Source organism: Talpa occidentalis, unplaced genomic scaffold (genome assembly GCF_014898055.3).
Source record: "Talpa occidentalis isolate TD23 unplaced genomic scaffold, MPIMG_talOcc4v2.1 talOcc4.2, whole genome shotgun sequence".
Classification (NCBI taxonomy): domain Eukaryota; kingdom Metazoa; phylum Chordata; class Mammalia; order Eulipotyphla; family Talpidae; genus Talpa; species Talpa occidentalis.
In genome coordinates, this window is record NW_023602073.1 from 71,630,020 (window position 1) to 71,652,426 (window position 22,407).

Here is a 22,407-nt window from a genome sequence, read left to right on the forward strand (position 1 = left end):
CACTGGGCGAGGGCCCTACATGGGGCGACAGACCTCTCCTGCCGCCCGCTGCTCCCCTCAGCGTGTATTTCGTCAGTTTGCCTGTTCTGTTCCCCGCTCTGGCTCTGGTGAATTCTCTTACCCTCCCACACTTCTGACTGTACCCAATGCTTGTATAAATAAATAAATAAATAAATAAATAAATAAATCTTAAAAAATAAACTAAATTTGAATGAGATCTAACCAAATATTTCAAGGCTTTTTCCTTATACCACATTGAGGATACAGTATGATGAAAATGCTCCTTTATCATACAAGGAAAGGGAGAAGAGAAGGGTTTCCTTCATGTTTACTGCCAGCCCAATCTTCCTTTATGCAGACACTGTGCCTGTAGACTAGGAATGAAGGAGTTTTCTTCAGAATTACTGAAAATATTGAGTATTACTGACCTTGCTCTGAATTCCTGATGGCTGTGAGCATTTTCAGATGCAATTGAAACAGTTCTCTGAAGTCACTGACACCTACCTTTCAGCATTGAATCTGGTACCCCTTCCAGGGAAACAGAAACAGCCCAAGGTTCTAAGGGGGGCCCCAAGGACACCACTCGCTGACTCTGGAAGTAGGGGGAAAAAAAGGAAAAGTTAGTTATGAAAAGAATTTAATTTTTTTGAAATCCTAAAAAAGAAGAGCATGTATAAAGGAATCTTCTATAAAGCACATACTTGGCAGAAATAAGCAAAGGAAGGAAAATGATGTTTTCTTACTCATGTTAGAAATATATCAAAATTAGCTTGTTAATTTCAGGTGGTTAGTATAGGAAAAATTGGGGCAGGGCAGAGGAAAGGAGAAAGGGAAGCTAAGTTGATAGAAGAGGAGAATGGAATTCTGTGCTGAAGTTTGAAAAGGAAGGAAAAGTTAAGAGAATCAAGCAGAAGATAGTTGGATTGGGTCCAGACTAGATCAGGTTTCTAAGTGTGGACCTCAGTACCAGGCCTTCTTCCCTCTGCAAACAGGTCAAGGCATGCATTTTTAAAGCAAAGAATGAAAGCTGATTTAATAATCACATTTCACTGTTTTTCTCTGTGCTTAAAAAATACAGATAAAATGGGCCTCCTTGGTGGCATAGGGGTTAAAGACACAGCACTATCAAGCTATCGCCAGCCACTGCAGCATGAGTCTGATCCCAGCACGGGGAGCTAAGCCATGTGACACAGCAGACCTCTTCTGTCTCTCCCACTGCTCCCCTCAGCAGTGTATTTCAGTAAATCTGCCTTTTCTTTTCCCCACTATGTCTCTGGTGAATCCCTTCACTCCCCATACCTCTGGCCTACTCCCCAGTTCTTGTGTGCATAGATAAATTAATCTTTTAAAAAATAAAAAATACAGATAAAATAGAATCAGAGAGCATGATTTAGAATGGAATTAGAATTAAATATAGTCTCTTGATTGACTTCAGCACATATAAAAGAAATAATTTAAAAGAACATAAAACTATAAGGCACGTGCAACACCATACATCCCTTCATTAGCATATGAAAGTACTTTTTCAGATATGGACATACTTCTTTGAGAAGGCTAGATTTCAGAAAAGATATGAGATATCTACTTCAAGAACTTGAGAAAGAAAAGGATCAGAATTATATTTTTAGCCTTGATCAAATTCTGGACATTCATAGAGAATGGAAGGAAAGCAGATTGAGAAATGAAAGGAAATGATGCAAGTTGAAGTTCTAAGTGTAGTGGATCTCACACAGCCCACACTCTGTCATTGTGTGCCCTGATGATCAAATCGAAAACACATGTTATGTACAACGTGCTACCCAGCTCTAAAGAAAGAGTGTTAGCTATCAACAAGTTACCTGCTTATCCAGAAAAACAAGTTGTGGTTGAACTGGAAGTTCTTTTCCTACTTGTCCATCCGAAGGTTGGACCAGAACTGAAAGAGCATAAGGTCGAACGTATATCAAGTTCCCAGTTTTCAAACTTGTATTTCTGGCACATGGAAAAACAAACAGAAGACATCCATGAGACTGCAAATATCACCTCTGCTGCTATTTTCCATAATAGTCTATTACCAATGAAAATATTTGCATTTGCCTTTGTTTCTGGAAACTTAATAGTGCACTATATAGTGAACATGACCTTATAACTAAAAAAAAAATTGTATTTATTTTGCATGCTTGCTGAAGCATCAGAAAGGATGAACTAGCTGTGTGGGGGGAGGCGAAGCACAAATTATGAACTCAGATTTTTATCATGGTTTGTCAGATTCATCCTAAAAAGTCTCAGTGAAAGAACTTATCAGACTTACTTAGAGAGGGGTAATTTGTTCAGTGTAAAAAGTTAGTAAGGGGCCTGGTGGCACAAGGGATTAAGATGTAGCACAATGAAGCTCTCCACAGCCACTGCAGCACAGGTCGATCCCCGGCCAGGGAAGTTACCCACACAGCACAGCAGACCTCTCCTGACTCGCCCGCTACTCCCCTCAGCAGAGTATTTTGGTCAATCTGCCTGTTCTGTCTATTCACTCTGTCTCTGGTGAATCCTCTCACTCCCCCACCTTTGACCTGTACCCCACTCCTTGCATGCATAAATAAATAAATCTTTAAAAAAATAAAAAGTTAGTAAACCATTTCTCCCTCCCAAAACAACCTTGATTTGCAGTTTACCAATTTCCATAGTATAAGTACTCCCACCACGTTGATTCCAAGGCACCAAGATGACATCGGTGTAAAAAAATTGGAAAGAGGTTTCGAGAGTGAGTGCCAATGGGGCTGTTTTACATGGACTTGCTCACTGCATCCTCACAGAACACCTTTCATGCTTTACTCTCCGCGTTGTGCTCAAACTAAATAATGTCCATAACTGTGCTATTGATAGATTAATTTATTTTAATTCAATGAAGCCCCTAGGGAGAATAATACTTACAAGTAACATATGCTAAGCACTTACCAAATACCGGGTGTTTTTCTAAGCTTTCTCTATATATACTACAAATTTTTAAATGACACGATGAGGCACACACTCTTCCCTATAGGTGAAAAAGCTGAGATCCAAAAAAGCTTAACTTGCCAGAGTTTGTGCAAATAGAAGTGAATGACCAAGATCTAGAGAAGTTAACCAAAGAAAACTTACTTTTTATACCTCACACAAGAAAATTAATTATTAATGACTTAGTAATAAAATAGAATGAATATAAAATGATTATATAACTCATATAATCATTCAACAATCAAAACATCTTCAGTCAAGAGCTTCGGTATTTTTGATAAGCAAGAAAACTTTACTAAAAAAGCATTATACATTATCTAATTGTCCATCAAACCTATTGTATATCACATGTAATAGTCTTGCTATAAATGTTTAGCAATTGAATAGATATATAGAAATATTATATGATATTTATTACACTAATATAGAGCACCCCTTGATGTCCTATCCTCAAAACAGGCTTAGATCATATTTACCAAGATTTTGATTAAAAAAAAAAAAACTAGAACAAAAAGAGCCTATTCTGCCTTCAATTAAATTCATGTGACACAACCCAACTGCTTTTATTCCCCAAACTTTTTTTTTTTCCTTCTGCAAGGAAAAAGGGTAAGATATTTACAAGGAAGCTATATATCAGGGAAAAGTGACAATAAGTTCTAAAAAAAGGAAATAGTGGAAGAGCAAACACTGGTGAAATTTCTGTAGGAAGTATTTCTCTTAAGAATCCTGAGAAATGGGTACAGAGAAGCATGTGTGGTTCTGAAGACCACTGTGATCATCTGCCAGCTAAAGCAAATTTGCAAGTCACTCGTGGGATTCAGCTTCTATTAGCCTACTCATTTATTAGCTTGCTTAGCCTAAATGGATAAGGCTCCTCTTATTTAAGGGAACATTTTAAATGACATTTTAAAATCCATGCCATTAATTCTATCCTTCTATAGGTTTCAGGTTATTAGAAAAGCCTAGCATTGTCACCAGATTCTACTTTTGTCCCCTAACCTCATTCTTAAATGCTTTCTGATGCAGGACGGACGCAGGCTAGCAGCGTGGGTTAAGGAAATGGAAAGACTCCATGAAAGACACTGACATATGTACACTGATGTCTAGAGACGGAGGGAGGAGAACCAACTGCCTGAATGCCCACTGAAAGGCCCATCCCTGACACACTTTAAAGTTTATTGTGAGCAAACATCTCTTATTAAATGTAAACAGCATCTCACTGGAGGTCAGAGACTTGCTGCTACAGCATATCCCAAGGTAATACCACTTTAAGCTCCACATAAACTCTTAAGCAGTTTCTATCCTAAAACCTGACCGTAGGTGGTACAGTTTTTTACGATATGTTATAATAGTGCAATAAATCTGTTAGCTTAAAATCGAATCTCCGTGGCCTTTTAGAGAAATCATCATTAAATGCAGGGTCCTGTTAATGATGCCATCGAAGTGAAATTGTTTAATCTGCTAAGGGGGTGAAAGGTCACCAAATGAATTTTTTATAATACATCAACTTGACACGCAATAGGGAAAACTGTAATAGATAAAAGCAAAGGAAAAGGGCACTGTCTTCTTCTGATAGGTCAATAGCAGCCAAGAGAGTCACTCATCCACTTTCCTTTCACGATGGGGCTCCTTTTGCATTTAATATGGACACCCAATTAATACCTCAGCACCACAGACAACCTCATTTTAGGTGACTTATAGCAATTTCTCCCCCTTCCCTGAAATGAAAGTGATCACAATACATCATAGCATTGTGCGAATTAACGTTAATTGATTCAAGTTACCAAGCAATGATGGGCCACTTATATAATCTAGGCGTTATTGGGTGCTAGAAGGGATGGAGGGAAGATTAGATTCCAGTGTCCGTTGCTGTGACGACGGGAGTCACCTGACGCCTTGTTAGACAGTTGTAAGGTTCTATTGCTGGCCCCAGTGGGGTCGTCAGTAAACTGGAGTGATGTCCAAACATCATTATATGCTGCTCCGATATTAAAGCAAAGGGATTAGCAACTTATTGCAAGCAACCTGGATTTGTCATTGTGCTGTCGTTATCCAATTTTCAACTGCTAATGTGACTGTAGCCTGCAGGCAGAAGGACCTACAGCCAAACTTTAAAAAATGGGGGAGGAAAGTTCCCTCCACTGTTTCCAGTTTTAACCACTATTTAACAGCTTCTAATACCCACTCAGGTATGTGAAAGAATTCCCCCCACCCTTTCAAAGCAGGTTAAAAAGAAAGATCAAGAGAATACAGAAAATTCCCAATTCTGATATCACCACTATTCACTCCACTTCTTGCTTTTCAATGTGCCAGATTCTAAATGCTTACCCTATAGAGGAAGGCATTATTTCTATTTGCATGGCAAACAAATAAATAAATATTGATGAAAGCTGGCGCTGGGTAAGATCTGTGGTGGTGGGGTGGGGGTGGGGGGATTAGATATACTTCTTCACTCCCTTGTACACAGGCATCTCCTCAAAGCTACAAAACAGGTTTTATGTTTTGAGTAAATATTTCAGGGTGTTGTGATAATTTTCAATCACTTAAAAACATTTTAAAATATTTTAAAGGCTAGATAAGGTAACATCTATAGGAGTTTGCAAGAACTTATACTCTGGAGGAAGAAAGTAAGTTCTTCAGTTAATTCAATTTAACATGTTACTCCTTCTGTGTACAAACATTGTTCAAGGCACTGTGAGATATGCAAAGATAAATAAAATACCATGACCCCTGTCCTTCAGGAATGTTCTTCCATGTAGTTTGGAAGGTAGCAAGGACTTTCTTGGCAATCTTTTGGAGTTGACAGATGTCATTTTACTTCTTTTTCTTGGTTCTCAGGTTCCCTATTAAACTAAACTAAATGCCCTTAGCAACTATAAATTCCTAAGAGGGAAAAAATGCCTTACTCTGTGACAGCTTCCTCCTGGCACTGTAGCATGGAGGTTCTAACCCTGGACCATTGTGGGCACCCCAACCTTTTTACTACAATAACATGATCAGTACCCACTAATGCAGGCTTCCTTTACTCTAGATGTGTCTGGAAAGCCACCACCTCCCTTGGCCAGTCTTCTTCAAGTTCTAGTATATCCCTTGATTGATGTGCTTACAGATGTGTTATTAAGGGCCTCCCCTGGTGGCGCAGTGGTTCAGAGCTGGGCTGCGAAGCTGCCTGCAACCTCTGCAGTGCCAGTTCGATCCCCGGCCACTGGCGAGGGTCCCACATGGGGCGACAGATCTCTTCTGCTGTGCCAGCTGCTCCCGTCAGCAGTGTATTTCGTCAGTCTGCCTGTTCTGTTCCCCGCTCTGGCTCTGGTGAATTCTCTCACCCTCTCGCACTTCTGACTGTACCCAGTGCATATAAATAAATAAATAAATAAATAAATAAATAAATAAATAAATAAATAAATCTTTAAAAAAATAAATTTGTTATTAAACTCTTTTGAGTCCTTGGAATTATTCATTTGAAATTGTAATTTGAGTGACACTAGCTGGGGGCTACAGGGTGCCAGCAGTATATAAAGACACAAAATAAACTTAGTGTACCTTCCAATGAAAGCAATTCAGTAGTAAAATCCTAAGTATTTCAGTTGATAAATCACTTAGAGTTATAATTTATAATAAATTTAGTATTAATATTGTATCTGGGTAATAGAGATGCTGAATATGTTTTAAGGATCTATATAAAATATTTAAAATTTCCTTATTGTATTGGGGGTGCTGTTGTGGTCAGAGTCTGATCAGGGAAAAAAGAAATCATTCAAGATGTTTCTGATGGAAAAGATTTACTATAGGGCACTAGTTATACAGGATTATAAGGGTAGTAAAGGAGCCAAACACACTAGATTTTATTACTTTCAACAAATATTTAGTGATCACCTATTATATATGATACTAAGCTTAGTTATTGTTAGAAATAAAACAATAATTTGAAGATTATAAACATATTATTATAAAGATAAAAATGTGCTCCACATAATTTTATGAAAAACTAGCAAAATCATAATGAATTATTTTATTGCAATATAGGATAATGAAATTTACTATAACATTTTTAATAATTAAATAAATGTTTGTTTTGGCTATTCATTAATTTTTAAGTATTTGTATTTTCATATAAATCATACAATGTTTTGGACATCATAGCTATTCCATTAATGTTTGGGGAATAAAAATCCTTAAAATGTAGGCTTCATGAGACTTTACTGTGGTTATCTACAACTTTACCATCTTTACGTAAAAATCTTAAATTATTTGATTTCTGGGTGGTGTTCCATATTTGAAGGGAATATACATATTCTTGTGGGTGGGGAACTGCTTGGTGCAGACATGACAACAGCAGCTAGGGTTTATACTTAGTTTTTGCTTATAAGGAAAACAGCAGAAAAAATATAAACTGTAGGTGTAGAATCAAAGTCTTATGTTTAGTGTAAGAACAACGGTCCTTAAGGGCATCACTGAAGAAACCAGGGTATAAAATAAATGATAGTTTTAATGATAATCATAAAATATCAATAAAAATGTGAATTGTCTGCCTTATTTCACATTTAATAGGGTTAGATAATGTATGATTTCTTTAAGTTTATGAGTTGAAGGCTTTTTAAAAAATGCTAATGATTTTTATCTCCAGGGAAATGCAAATCAAAATCACAATGAGATGCCAAATCACACTATGAGAATGGTCCATCTCAAAAAAGACCAGAAACAACAGTATTAGAGAGGATATGGGGAAAAAGGAGCTCTCATTTACTGCTTTTCTGAAACTCCAGCCCCTTTGGAAAAGAATATGGAAGTTTCTCAAAATACTAAAAATAGATCTAATGAATGATCCAGCAATTCCACACCCAGGTATCTACCTAGAGAATACAAAAACACTAATGAGAAGGGATATATGCACACCTATATTCACTGCAACACTATTTACAATAACCAGGCTATGTAAGTAACCTAAGCACCATGTGACAGATGAGTGGATAAATAAGATGTGGTCCATATACATAATGGAATACTATCCAGCTATAAAAAAGATGAAATCTTGCCATGTGTGACAACATGGATGGAACTGACTGAGATTATGCTAACCAAATTAAGTTAGAAGACAGATACTGGATGACTACACTCATGTGCGGTATATAAACAAAACAAAGGAACAAACAAATCAAAACAAAACCAACACTAGAAATATGCAGAATTGAGGCTACCAGAGGGGAGAGTGAGCAGTGGGGAGCAAAGAAGATGGGGGTCTAGTGGACTGTGTTAGAGGAATATGGATCTTTGCTTGTGGGTGAAGTGTGGTAACATACGTCTTAAGAGGCATGCACCTTTTTGTATGGTTTCAGGTCTTTTCTCCAGTTCTTTTACCCATATGGAGTTGATTTTTGTGCACAGTGAAAGGTAGCAGTCTAGTTTCATTTTTTTTGCATGTGGTGGTCCAGTTTTCCCAGCACCATTTATTGAACAATCTGCCCGTGTTCCATTGCATAGTCTTTGCTCCTTTGTCAAAGATCAGTTTTCTATGTAAGTGTGGTTTTATTTCTGGGCTCTCTATTCAGTAAACAAGCCAGAAGGAAGAAGAAAAATATCGTATGGTTTCACTTACAGCAGGAATATAGGGAAACCCGGTAAGACATCAGTGTAAAAAATAACAACAGTACAAAACACAACAAAGCAAAAAAAGGATAATTATAAATCAGAGACATCCTGCAGGGGAGCAGGAGGGAGAGGGATCAGAGGGAGGGAGGGAGGAGCACAGGGGACAGAGGTGATGGTGCACTGGTGCCTTGGGGAAGGAAACTCTATGGGGACTATACCTGAGGGGATGGGGCAAAGCAAATATTGTTTAAAAATGAACAATGAGGTAAAAAAATTAACATAAAAACAATTAAAAAATTTAAAAATTATACTACTTAAAAAAAAGAGGCATGCATTTATACCCCAAAACTATATCTTCTATATAGTTTTGTAAACAAACATAGCATCGGGCCTCCCTGGTAGAGCAGGCAGTTGAGCGCCGTGCTGTGAAGCTGTCAGCAGCCTCTGCAGTGCTGGTTCAATTCCCCCAGCCTCAGAGCAACCTTCATGGCGAGAGACCTCTCCTGCCTTGCCCACTGCTCCCCTCAGCAGTGTATTTCTGTCATCTGCCTGTTCTGTTCACTGCTCTGTCTCTGGTGAATCCTCTCACCCTCCCGTGCATCTAGCCTGTATTCCAACTTTTCTATTTAAAAAATAAAGATTTATTAAAAAAAAACATAGCATCAACAAAAAGATAATACAAGTTAAAAATTCCAGTGATGCAAGGAAGATTTTTGTAATTAAATGGAAAGTTTGCTTATGCAGAGCATCTCATTTACCCACAAAGCATTGTATATGAAATTCTATTGTGACAATTTTGCCACTACCTAACAAAGTTGTGAATTTGTATCTTAGTGGAAACAAACAAAAAAAAGAATGGTGCAGACACTTTTTTTAATGGCAAAGTTCTGGTTTTGCCTTGAGAGAGGAAAGAGACAGGTGTCAGTATATGAACCCCTTCTGGGATGAACATTCTGCCAGTTTTGGAAGAGCATACTCCCATGTTAACAGAAAGATTGTGTTCTTGCAAACTCCAGATAGCTGTTTTCTAGGAAGTAGGTGCCCAGGAGCATGAACAGGCTGCATAAGAGAAGATGCTAAACAGGACTTGTTACCAATGGAGGTGGCTCTCTGACTCTCTCCTAGTTTTCTTTTCTATTCCATCAGCTTGATGAGATGATCCTTACACAGAGGAAACATAAAACATGACTAATATGATGGGTACACATAGATGCACACACAAACACATGCTACATATTCCCATCATGACACGATCACTCTTACTATAACCCTTTTCTGGACCCAAGGTTCATGGCAATGTCATAGATAAAACATTTATGTGAGATAGTATATTTATTTTCTTATGTTACATAACAAATGATCAAAAACCATATTGTGGATCAAAAGTCCAGACAGACTTGAGTAGGTTCTTTGCGTATGTGTAGTCTCCCAGGAAGAACCCATATCCAAGCTTATTGAGAATGTTGGTAGAATTTATTTCCTTGTGATTGTGGAATTGAGATTCCTGTTGCCTTGCCTGCTGTCAACCAAGGTCCACTCTCCACTCACACAATCTACCTAAAAACAGTGACACATCCAGCCTTTCTTACACTGTCTCTCTCTCTGTCTCCCTCTTCTGTTTTCTTCTTCTGCACAGCAGGAGAAAGTTCTCCTCTTTTAAGGGCCCACCTTGATAATACTGCATATTCTATTTGAAGGTCAGCTATGCCTCATAATGTAATGCATTTATAGATGTGCTACTTATTCATGTTCTCCGGTTTCAGGGATGAGGGTAGCACATCTTTGGGAAGGCCATTTTAAAAATTCTGCCAATGGGCCTCCCCTGGTGGCGCCGCGGTTAAGTGCTGGGCTGAGAAACTGCCCGCAGCCTCTGCAGCGCCGGTTCCATCCCCCGCCACCCGCGAAGGTCCCACATGGTGCGCAGACCTCTCCTGTCTCGCCTGCTGCTCCCCTCAGCAGTGTATTTCATTGGTCTGCCTGTTCTGTTCCCTGCTCTGGCTCTGGTGAATTCTCTCACCTTCCCGCACTTCTGACTGTACCCAGTGCTTGTACAAATAAATAAATAAATCTTTAAAAAAAATAAATAAAAATAAATAAAAATTCTGCCAACCACAAATAGCACTGGCATTTCAATAGCTAAACTTTCATAGAAAATACAGAGCTATATGAAAAAGGATATGATCAGGAGTGTTTTTAAATGAAGCAGGAGAAAGGGAAGAATAAAAGGGGGAAAGAGGAAATGAATGTCTTCATTCAAGACAGCAAAAAAAATCAAGTTTCTATTAAAGGGAAGGGATGCAAAATAAAAACTCACCTTCTGGAATTCCCAATGAAAATAATGAATATAGAAATAAGACCTCTGTAAGGAACCCCCAGTTACAAAAGGGCGAATTTAACATGTGTCTTTCTGTTCCACTGAAATTACTTACAAGACAAAAATGACTAAAATTGGTGTAATTCAACAAGGATAATGAAGATGGATGAGGAAACAACTTACAATAGGTCAACAAAATTTGGAAAATGGAAAACAGGTCCCTGGATCTGATTTAGCTGAAAAGGGAAGTTTAAATCCACATGCAATGAGAGAGGATAAAGGCCTAGAGAGACCCATTCATTGCACACTGCTTGATAAATCAGGCAGTGCTCCATTTCTCCCCAATAGCAGAAGTTCGTAGCTTCCTGCAAGGAGATAGTACCCCCTCTGAAAAGTATGTGTGAATATGGCCTTGATTTGTTTAAATGCATAAACTCCTATTGAATTAAGAATGACCCTCTCCTTGGTGCTTTTCACTGAAAAGCTTCTGTCCCTAGACTCATTTCTGCTCTCAATGCCAATTCATTAGCTTGTTGATGGCTCTCCAGTGAGTTCATTGGAAGTCCCAATGACACTTATCAAAACTGAAAGAAACAGGGTTGACCTCAGGACCTTCCCAAGGCTTCAGGGTTGGCCATTCTGCGCAACTCTTAGGGCTGCTGGAAATGTTGCTAGTTCTCATTCAGTCTCTTAACACATGAAGGGTCTCATTCATTAGAGGTCTATTTAGATATGCATAGAAAACAATCTTTCCTTCTATTCAGAATTGCTTTTCACCTTATGTCTAACAAATCTCTCTTAAATACTAAAGCAACTGAAGAGACAGGAATATAACATTCCAATAGGAAGTTGATAAAATACACAGTCAGCAGTTTCTTATTAACTCAAATATCTGACTCAAAAGTGAAAACATGATGGCAATGATGGATGGTGAGTGATAAATAAGGATGATCTTTTCTCTGAAGCTGTCTCACCTCCTCAGGATGGACTAATCACCCCACATGTAGTGTGAGCACTGACACTTTTGTTAGCCTCACTCCACTGCTGGGTTCCCTCTGCTGTCCCTCTGTTGCTCTATCTTCACTTTTCTTTTCTTCTAAAGACTTGATATTTACTGAGTCTTTTTTAATATACCATATTATTAAGTGCGGTCTTTTTGGAATGTTGATCTATTAGGAAAGCTCGATAATATAAAGTCTAAATAAAATTTAGCAAGGGATTGACTTTTTTCTCCCTGGTCATATATATACTTACACGAACTCTGGCATCTAAAGAAAAATGAGCTAAAGGAAAGAAAATATATATAAACATAAACTAAGATAAATTAGCATCACTTTTATTCAAATTCTTAATTATCATAACATCATGCATAATATAATCACAACAATAACTGAAGATTTGGTTGTTGGTAAAGATATACAATATTTAATAGGTACTGGGCAATCATGTAACTAGAAGTCCTCCTTAGTTCGAAGTCAACAATTCCCACAGGGTTTCAAATCACCCAGAATCTAGGAAAAAATTGCTTGAGTTTTCTTTTCATATCTCCATACATAGTAAGGTAGTGTAGACAAGAAGAACATCTCTAAAGACAAGTAAAATATAATGCAAAACACTAGACAAGTTGTCAGTTGGATATGTTGCTCTGTGTATAAAATCACAATGTGTCAGTTGACTATGCCTGAAAATGTGAAGGTATCTCTTTTATTTAAGCTTTTCATTTTGTAGTGAATCCCATATGTAGAATCAGAATAATATAGTACAAAGAATATTACAGAATCTACGCAGGTCTCTGCCAGACATATTCCTATCATATACATTTGACAGGTTTTCTTTCAAGGCTTTATAATCCTATTTTAAGCAAACTCCAAACAGGATCACTTCTTTAGTCAAATAAATATCTGCTCATCCATCCAAAGTTTTCCTAAATATAAGTCCCATTTCTAGTCCCAGCAGGTAGGATTATCATTCCCTTAAGTAATCAAGTTTTAGCTCATAGCTTAATATAATGTGTATTGGTTTTGTCCTTTAAGGCAAAACTCATCTGTTTTACCTTAGCAACACCAGAATCTATCCCAATGCTTAAATTTACCACATGAATAAATGAATGAACACATGAACTGAAAATAAGTTGCTTTAGAAAAATCTCTTCTTATATGCTTTTTACTTGCAGGTGCTAAAATATAGTGTGTTCAACTAACTGGGAAAAAAATGGAATAGTTATAAAGTAACAGGTTTAGTAGAGAATTTCAAAAATGAGAATCTAAGTCTACAAATGACCCTTTAAGATTTTATTCTTATCTTAGGAGGTAGAAAAGATATCTGTTGCAGTGCAAGTAGACTGACATTTACAATATGAACTACTAATTTATATGTAATTATAATTTGTACTTACCCATGACCATAAACTTCCTTTGACTGAGTCACCAATAAGGCCTCAATAGTCATATTCAGAACATTCTCCAGCACTCCGGTCTGTTGAGCGGTGATAACCTGGTGAGCCAAGTCCTGCAATTTGTTACTTGATAAGGATGGAATCAGGCCAGAGCTCCTTACTGTTGGCAGATCACCAATTTCAATGACCATCACTTTTGAGACAGTTTCCACAGTGGTTGGTGGTGGGACCATATACGAGTTCATTTCCATCATGAGAGGTTTGCGTTGACCAACTCTATAATAACTGGCACAAGTCACTGTTGGGCAATTGCGCTTTCTCTTTGCTTTGCTGTCAGCAATGGCCTTTAAGGTTGCTTTATTACCAGGCATTTCATGTATAAATCTGATTTGGTATGGGCTAACCTGCAAGAACTCAGTTAGTCTTTGAAGGATCACAGCTTCCCAGCCTTTTTCTGGAACTGTAAACATCACTGTGAAGGCCAAATGCATGGAAACACCTGAGTGTATTTCAATGGGTTCCTCTCCTTGTAGGACAACATATAAGAGGTTATCCATGATGTCAAAATAGTTGGCACCAGTAGACTTGTTCAGTAATGAGGAAGTTGATTGAACCAAAGTAGGTGAAATGAAACTTTCCCCTAAGAAAACATGGGGACTCTGGAGCTCATGGTAGAATATAGCCAAGAGAAGCTTGGAGGCACTTTTGTTCCCTAATAGAAAAAAACGCAAAATTTGAGGAGTCTGATCCACAAAACAGACCTTGGTGATTTTCCTGGTTGGTATGATGGAATAGAAAGTAGATACAGACCCTGAAATAGAGCAGGGAGTATTGGCATTTACACTGGTAAAGATGTCAACAAAACCACCAGTCACAGATACAACTGGATAGAACTTCTGCATTGCCCAAGTGGCATCAGTATTGTCAAGAATTAAGATCACGTGGTCAGTCTGCTTGCAGATATAGCCTTGTATCACAGATCGGTATGTGCATTTCTGTTCTTCTCTAAATGTTCCTAAAATACAAAGGGAAATAAATGATATTTGAACCACAATCATTCAAGGATGATTTGCAATTCATCACTCTCATTGTATGTAACTTCATGAACATTGACCACTGCAGTAGGCTAGATGTTGAGAATGCACTCTTGAGCAAAATATGAAAAGAGATAAACATTAAATAATAGCTAGTGAATATATCTTAGTTCATATGTTGCATAATACATGATATTTAATGTTAACAATGGATGTAATAGCTAATTATAAAATGAATTGAATAAGGAAAATTTTTTAAATGAAAAATGGAAAAGGATAGAAGGGTCCAATAATATTTTAATTAATGGAAAAGAGGTAGATTGAAGGTCTGTAACAGAGAATTTATGGAAGTATATTATTATTATTAAAGAAGATATATTAAAATTATGGAGGTATTTTGTGACTAAATTGTGAATTTGGATGTCAGACTATCTAATTTTCTCAGATTTCTTTTTCTTTAAATATGAAGAAAGAAGTATAAGAGGAACAGAAGTAAGTAGTAATTTGGGTAATTATTGACATTTAATAGAATCCAAGTTTAAGATAATCAGGATTAATGACAACATTTAAAGAAACATTGTCCATATCCCCCCTAATTTCTGTTTTCTGTAAATGTACTACCATTCATAATCCTCCTAGAGTAATTCTTGTTCTGAATCAATAGGGACATTTTATCATCCAAAAGAGTTCTTTGAATTAAAAACATTTTAAAATATATTTTACAAAATTGTCCTGTATTCCTTTTTATTTTGAATTTGCCTTACTGAAAGTTCATCAAAGACACATACAATTGGAACTAAAAACATCAAATTATTAGCACTGTACTTCTTACATCTATTTAAGTATGATTTAACCTTTTCCAATATCCTCTTTCAATATGATATGATTAAAAATCTAAGCCAAAGATGCCTTATGTCATTTATAAGTTTAGTTACCCAAACGTTTCTTCAAGAGTAGGACAGATGATTAACTTTTGATTCAAAAATAACAACAAAGGTCAAAATTAAAAAATATTTCAAATTGCAAAATATGTCAAAATGAATGATTATGAAATTTTAGCATATCAAAATGTTTGGGATGTAGTGACAACAGTGCTTGAAATTTATAATGTTAAATATTTATATTTACAAAAGAAGACTTGTGTTAAAGCAATGTCTTAGGGAATGATCTCACAAATTTAGGAAAAAAGCAAAAGAAACCCAAGATAAGTAGAAGAAAGGAAATAATAAATATATCTGACCTCTAGGATTGCTTAATTCTAGGAACTGTCCTTAAAAAGTCTTTCTTAGTCGATATGATTCTCAGACATTCTCTGTCACTAACTCTATGTAATTTGATAAATTGCCTAAGTTTAGTAAGTATTGATTTACTTAGGTGTTTATTTCTCAAGATCAGTAACCATATCTCATATTTAAATTACCTGAGTAGTTTAACACCCTGCCTCAATCAGTAGATTCAGTAGATTAACTAACATTTGTTAATTAATATGTAATGTTCTTTTCAAAACTTTTGACTTCAAATAGTTTATTTATTCTTGCCAAGTATCTAATTAGATTTTATTCTATAGTTTGCATGTTTTAGATTGATTCATCCTCACAATAGTAAGAGTATGTTACAAAAATTTATTGTGAGATTTGTCCCCTGAATTGATGCTAATGAATTATAGCTTAATATTGTGAAAAAAAAAATTTCACTTGAAACCATAAGATTAAAATTATGTGTGATTAGATTTTACATGAATTTTCTCCTGTTCTTGAGTCCCATAATTGATTTGTCCACAGAAATGTTCCATGGTGAATAAGCTTTCTTTTTTGACCAATTCATTGAATAAATACACATGTAGAGAAGTGAGTTTTTCTTCTTTTCCTAATAACAAGTACTTTTTAAGGCTAAAATAACAAAAATGGAAGATTTACAATATGATTCAAATATTCCTTTGGAGCAATAAGGTATAGGAGCTAAATTATTAGAATGCATATGTTCAAAGTGGTCCAGTGACAGAGCTCTTTTCCTTCATTTACATTTACAGATTTTCCCCAGAAGCCAGTCTACAAGGAGGCTGGACCTCCAAGTCATCCCTGCCCTCAGCATCCAAAGCCCCCACCTTTTTTATATTCAATCAATAATGGTGGATGGAACATAGCATAACTGACTACCCATGTCAGTCTAGATGCAGAAACAAGATATCAAGAGGGAGAATTAAAAAAAAGAGGAGAAAATGTTTGAATTAGGAAGGGTGAGTGAAGTTTGTATGTGAGGTTTCAGGAGGGCACAATCTCTACTAAGCTGTACTGCAGAGCATAGATACATAGAACTCAGACCCAGAGCCCATGAGCAGGCTCAGGAACACAGCGATAGAGTATGGAAAGTCACTGTCAAATCTCATGATCCACTAGAATTTTGTTTTAGATTATAAAATCTAGAAACTAATGTAAGAAATACAATAGTTATTTTTGAGATTCCTTCTCTATGCTTAACCTGTTAATGGTAAAAAGGAATTATTACTAGCCCTATCAACTCTCTCTTTAATAATAAGGAGTGAGTTGACGAGTTAGTATTATAGTCCCCTCTTGGGACTAAGGATGAAATGCCAGGCATATATAGCTACTTAAATATGTGCTAATTATTTGCTTGTTTAAACTTAACCAGTTACTTTCTTGATGTCAGGAGCACTAGGCAATACCAATTGCATGCATTGTTTCTATCCCTCATTCACTCTTTTTTAATATTTTAAAACTCTGCATTTGACATATACAGGCTGACTTCTGTGATGTTTGGCTGGTGACTTAGCACTATGATCATCATTAAATCAATAACTAGTAGCTTCCAATTTTAAAAAAGTTTAATGAAACATTGATTATTATAAAATATTCTCCCCCAGCCTTCTGTCCCATGCCCCCCCAAAATGGAGGACACTCCCATATGATCCAATATGAATATTAAGACTGTTTAAATTCCTTCTTTGTCTAAGCATTTTTGACAACATGTAAAACAATCATGACACTCTCTCCAAAACCACCTACTCTTTATAATTTGGGCTGTCCTAAGAATAACATTTTGTAAAAGGAAATCTGTAATAAATAACATGTTATTTATATTTTAAGGACATGCAGGCTTATTTTTTTTAATGTTTTAAATTTTTTTAAAGATTTATTTATTTATGCATACAAGAGCTGGGGAACAGGCCAGAGATACAGGGGGTGAGAGGATTCACCAGGGACAGAGTGGGGAACAGAACAGGCAGACTGACCAAAGTACACTGCTGAGGGGAGCAGCGGGCAAATCAGGGGAGATCTGCTGCTCCATGTGAGTTGCTCCCTGGCTGGCCAGGGATTGAACTCGTGCTGCAGAGGCTGTAGACAGCTTCATAGTGCTGTGCTTAATCCCTTGTGCCACCAGGGAGGTCCCAGGACATCCAGGCTTATGAGAGAAAGATTCGGGGTTTCCTTAGTCCCATGTGTCTCAAAAGTCAGAACTGAAAGTTCTTTGACAGCACTAAGAGAATGACCCTAGGATGTGACAGCCTCCTTTACATCATTGTAAAGGTGATAAAGCTGCCCATAGACGCATTTACCCATTGGGGGAAAATGACCTACATAGTGCACACATTAGAGCAAGTAACTAGAAAATCCTTTTATGTAGGACGTTAAAACAGACAAACCAGAAAACCAACAAAAGCAAATTAATTTCACTAAACAATTTTATTGTCATCTCTGGTATACAAGCTGACTTCCAGCAGGAATTTCTTTTTTTTTTTTTTTTTAAGATTTATTTTATTTATTTATTTATTTATTTATTTATTTATACAAGCACTGGGTACAGTCAGAAGCGTGGGAGGGTAAGTGAATTCACCAGAGACAGAGCAGGGAGCAGAGCAGGCAGAAGGACCGAAGTACACTGCTGAGGGGAGCAGCGGGCAGCAGGAGAGGTCTGCGCGCCATGTGGGACCCTCCTCCAGTGGCTGGGAAGCAGCCGGGGATCGAACCAGTGCTGCAGAGGCTGTGGGCAGCTTTGCAACCCAGAGCTCAACCACTGCGCCACCGGGGAGGCCCTCCAGCAGGAATTTCTACCTAGAGTTTTGACAAAAGGATTTTATACAAAGTAAACACTGTATCTGACCTGAACTATAGTTTCTTTTAAAATAATGATTAGGGCCTCCCCTGGTGGTGCAGGGGTTGAGCGCTGGGTTGCAAAGCTGCCTGCAGCCTCTGCAGCACCGGTTCGAACCCCAGCTGCCGGAGAGGGTCCCACATGGTGCGCAGAATTCTCCTGCCATGCCCGCTGCTCCCCTCAGCAGTGTATTTCATCAGTCTATCTGTTCTGTTCCCCGCTCTGGCTCTGGTGAATTCTCTCACCCTCCCGTACTTCTGACTGTACCCAGAGCTTGTATAAATAAATAAATAAATAAATAAATCTTTTAAAAAATAAATAAAATAATGAATAATTTTATTGAAGTAACAGTCTGGCACTCAAGATGAGATTGTGAAAAGGATCATGCGTAACTATGATCTTCAAAGCCTCATAAAATATACTAAAAAACTCACATTGTTGTGTTTAGACACAAGTTTTACAAGACAGAACCCATACAAAGGAGATATTAATGTTGGAGGAAGTGGTAAATGATAGAGTTAAGTCCTTGACAGACTAAGAAAGAACAGGACTCAGAGCCCATTGAAAGAAGGTGAGAGACTTGCCTGCAGCAGGAAGTTGGATAGAAGGTGGACGTGGGTGGGAAACTGAGGTTAGGCTCATCTGCTGGGGCAGGGATGTGTGAGTTAAACCAAGGTCATCAATGGAAAGTCAAGTGGGAGGCTCTGTGTTGGGGTTTGGAATGAGGGGAGTTGGAGTGGGTAGATTGTAGACTGAGGAAATGGTGTGAAATCATCATTGTGCAAGATAGGTCAAGCCAGTCTTTGAGAACATTAGTGTTTATGCAATGTGGCAGGACAATGTTATATAAGTCATTATGAAATTAAAATTAAAATTAGGAGTGAGAGTTAATACTAATTTAAGAAAAAAATCACAGCGCATTGATAAAAATAATCTTCCTAAATACCATAAACATGATCAAATGTAGAGAAATTTTTTTTTTCCCTATTTTGTTGTTGCACACTTATGTGTTATTTCCTCATAGGGAAACCATGTTGCAATATTTTCTATAGAAGAAAGAGAAAAATAATTCAGTTTCCTTTGGACTGGATGATTGCCATTTGTTTTCAATCACTGACCATTTAGAAAAGTTCCTCTCAGCTTCACAACTCATGACTGGCAATGTATACATGTTTGGCATTTTTATCAAATGTAGGAAACTTATTAGAAAGTTTTCCCCATGCATGACCTGTAATATTTGAATAAAGCTCACAGACTAGCTTTTATGACACTGTCACTTGAAATTGTATTTCTCCACCTCTCACTTTATTCTGCCTTAGGATATATTCCTATCACAGCAGGGTTGAGGGTTTGACTCTGTGTCACAGCATGGGTAAGTTAGCACAGATGGCTAGTAAGAACTTCATAGAGAAGTGATTGTGAACTACAGAAACTGTTTGCTATAAAGCCCATATTAAAAATATATCGAACTCAAGTTCCCCTTAGCTAGAGTCTAGAAATGCATGTGACTGCTTCACTGTTACCCAACTCCACAGTGCTTATGTTGAAGGAGAATTAGAATGGAAAGAGAGTTATCTTGAATTTTAATTAAAATATCTCGATTTTGCAAATTATAGGAAAACATAGGACCTTATGAACACATTGATAGGATTCCTTTTGGAGTTTCAGAAAAAGATTCATGTAAATGAGAACCCTGAAACCTGAACTCCCTCACCTTCACAGTGGGTCAGCTTAGGTTGTAATGGATGAGCCAGTGTCTGGGATATGCCTAGTAAGATGACAGAGACAAGTACGGTGGCTGGATTCATTGAAAGTTGAGTTTCTTGGCCTCCCCTGGTGGCGTAGCAATAGCAGTTGAGCACTGGGCTGCAAAGCTGCCCATAGCCTCTGAAGCACTGGTTCGATCCCTGGCTGCCAGGCGAGGGTCCCACATGGCATGACAGACCTCTCCTGCTGTGCCTGCTGCTTCCCTCAGCAGTGTATTTCATCAGTATGCCTGTTCTGTTCCCCGCTCGGGCTCTGGTGAGTTCTCTCACCCTCCCGCACTTCTGACTGTACCCAGTGCTTGTATAAATAAATAAATAAATTTTTTTTTTTAAAAAAAAGAAAGTTGGCTTTCTGCTTGGTGATTGAGAAGATAATAGAGAGTCATAGGTGTTAAAGGTATTCCCAAAGAACAAATTATAATGAAACATAGCACTGCAGTACATGTCAACTGCACAAGGAGGAAATGAAGTGGCAGGAGGTTGAGGGGAGAGGTCCTATGTGCTTGTCAAAAAAGTCATGTGCCAAGCAATGGGCTTAATGTCACAAGGAAAGATGTCTTGAACAACTGAACCAGAAAGACATGAGTTATGGTTGGAAAATAGGATAAATGAGTTCATGATTTTAAGGGTTGATTTGATGACAGTTTCAATGCTATGAATGTGCCAATGAGGGGAAAGGAAAAAGAGAAAAAATGTGTAGTTCTAGAATAGTAACAACAACTAACTTTTTGGAAGGCTTTCTCTGTGTCAGGTATTCTAGAAAGGCCTTAAAGATAAGTTGAGCAGTTAGAAATTGAATATGAAAACACACAATGGCCAGGTCATATATAAAAATAGGTCTCTGACCCACAATCTGCAGTAGCCAGTCCAGGAAGTCAGCCTATTACTGGCAAAAACCATTCCAGGAAGTCAAATTTCTATCTGCAACAATCAGTCTCAAAACCACCAACCAATAACCTCTGAAACTATTAGTTCAAAAACTGCCAGTTCTTAATTAATAACTGCTCCAGCTTCTCTAATTTTCTCCCCCATTTTCAATTTAGGGTCAACTGGAGAAAGCCAAATATCTGCCTCTAGTCAATAACATAGGTTGCCCTATTTCTAGTCAGCCCACCTCTGGCTCCCCCACACCAGTATTTTCCAGTCAGGAGATACTGGAAGTCTTCTCCTTTTTCCAACATAAAACTTTTCCATTATTCTGTCTGCCATTGAGTCACTGCCAAACACAGCTGGTAGCCATATTCTTTGCTATAACAGCTTCCCTTGTTCTCATTTAAGTGGTTTTTGTTTACTGCCATAGCAGTCAAATGTTTTACATAAATTATTCACCTAGAATAGAGAAGGAAATAACTAGCTTCTTTGTCCTTCATGGTGTGAAAAGGAATGCCTACTATGTTAAATAAGACATAAAAAGTTGAGAGAGCAGGTAGAAAGCCAGATGGTTAATAGCCACAGAGGAGCAGGGTTTTCTTTGAACTTAAGAGATATGACATACAATATGAGAAGAGAAATGTGGAAGAACCTCAGGGCTTGAGGGTGTGAAAACAGAGAGACTTTAAAGGCAGTGGCATCTTTGGAAGATGACTAGAATCCAGTTGTGATAAAAGGGTTAAAGAGTACCCTAAAAAATAGAGAAGAATTTATTGATTTTTAACTTCAGAGTCCTGTATTGCTTCAGAAGCAAGATTTGGAGGAAGGGTGTAAAAGGTTGGATAAGCCCATGAATGAATCAGGAAAGAGCTGCGTGTTCTGGTGATAGCAGATAGTGTGTGTTCTGTCTGTGAACTAGCGTGGACTTGTGGTGAGAGGCAAACAAGGATATTAAATAAACCACACTGGGGTGGGAATTAGGGGTGATTAGAAAGGTCTGGAAGGTTTCATACAGTTTTTGTCAATGGGGGTCTCAAGGTTATTGCTGAACGAGGTCTTAGGTGGCCAGATGGTGGGAGTTCCATGGTTGTTTCAGCTTATATAGATAGTTGCTTAGTAGAGCTGCAGGTGCAGAAATAACTGCCAGGAAGTCCACAGACTAAGGGGAGTGATACCTGGAAGGTGGGCAGGATTGGGTTTGGGTTGAGAATGGCAAAGAAGACTTGACCTCACCATAAGGATGCCCTACCAAATCATAGTTAGCTGCTCCATCCTTTTTCCCTGCCTCCTCCTGCCTTCCTCTCTGACTCTCTCTCCTTTCCTTTCTTTTCCCCGTTTTTCTTTCCCTTATCTCTTTTA

At 37.7% G+C, this 22,407-nt stretch overlaps 1 protein-coding gene across 3 annotated transcripts in view; it reads right to left on the minus strand.

Annotated features, from left to right (window-relative positions):
• PKHD1 (PKHD1 ciliary IPT domain containing fibrocystin/polyductin) overlaps nucleotides 1-22,407 on the minus strand; it is a 445,188-nt gene that overhangs the window by 31,881 nt on the left and 390,900 nt on the right. For all 3 annotated transcript variants that reach the window (XM_054698860.1, XM_037519857.2, XM_054698859.1), the window contains exons 62-64: nucleotides 13,269-14,283; nucleotides 1,839-1,971; nucleotides 505-592 (exon numbers count right to left, since the gene is read on the minus strand). In XM_054698860.1, the coding sequence (XP_054554835.1) occupies nucleotides 505-592; nucleotides 1,839-1,971; nucleotides 13,269-14,283 (1,236 nt within the window). The remainder of the gene's footprint in view (nucleotides 1-504; nucleotides 593-1,838; nucleotides 1,972-13,268; nucleotides 14,284-22,407) is intronic.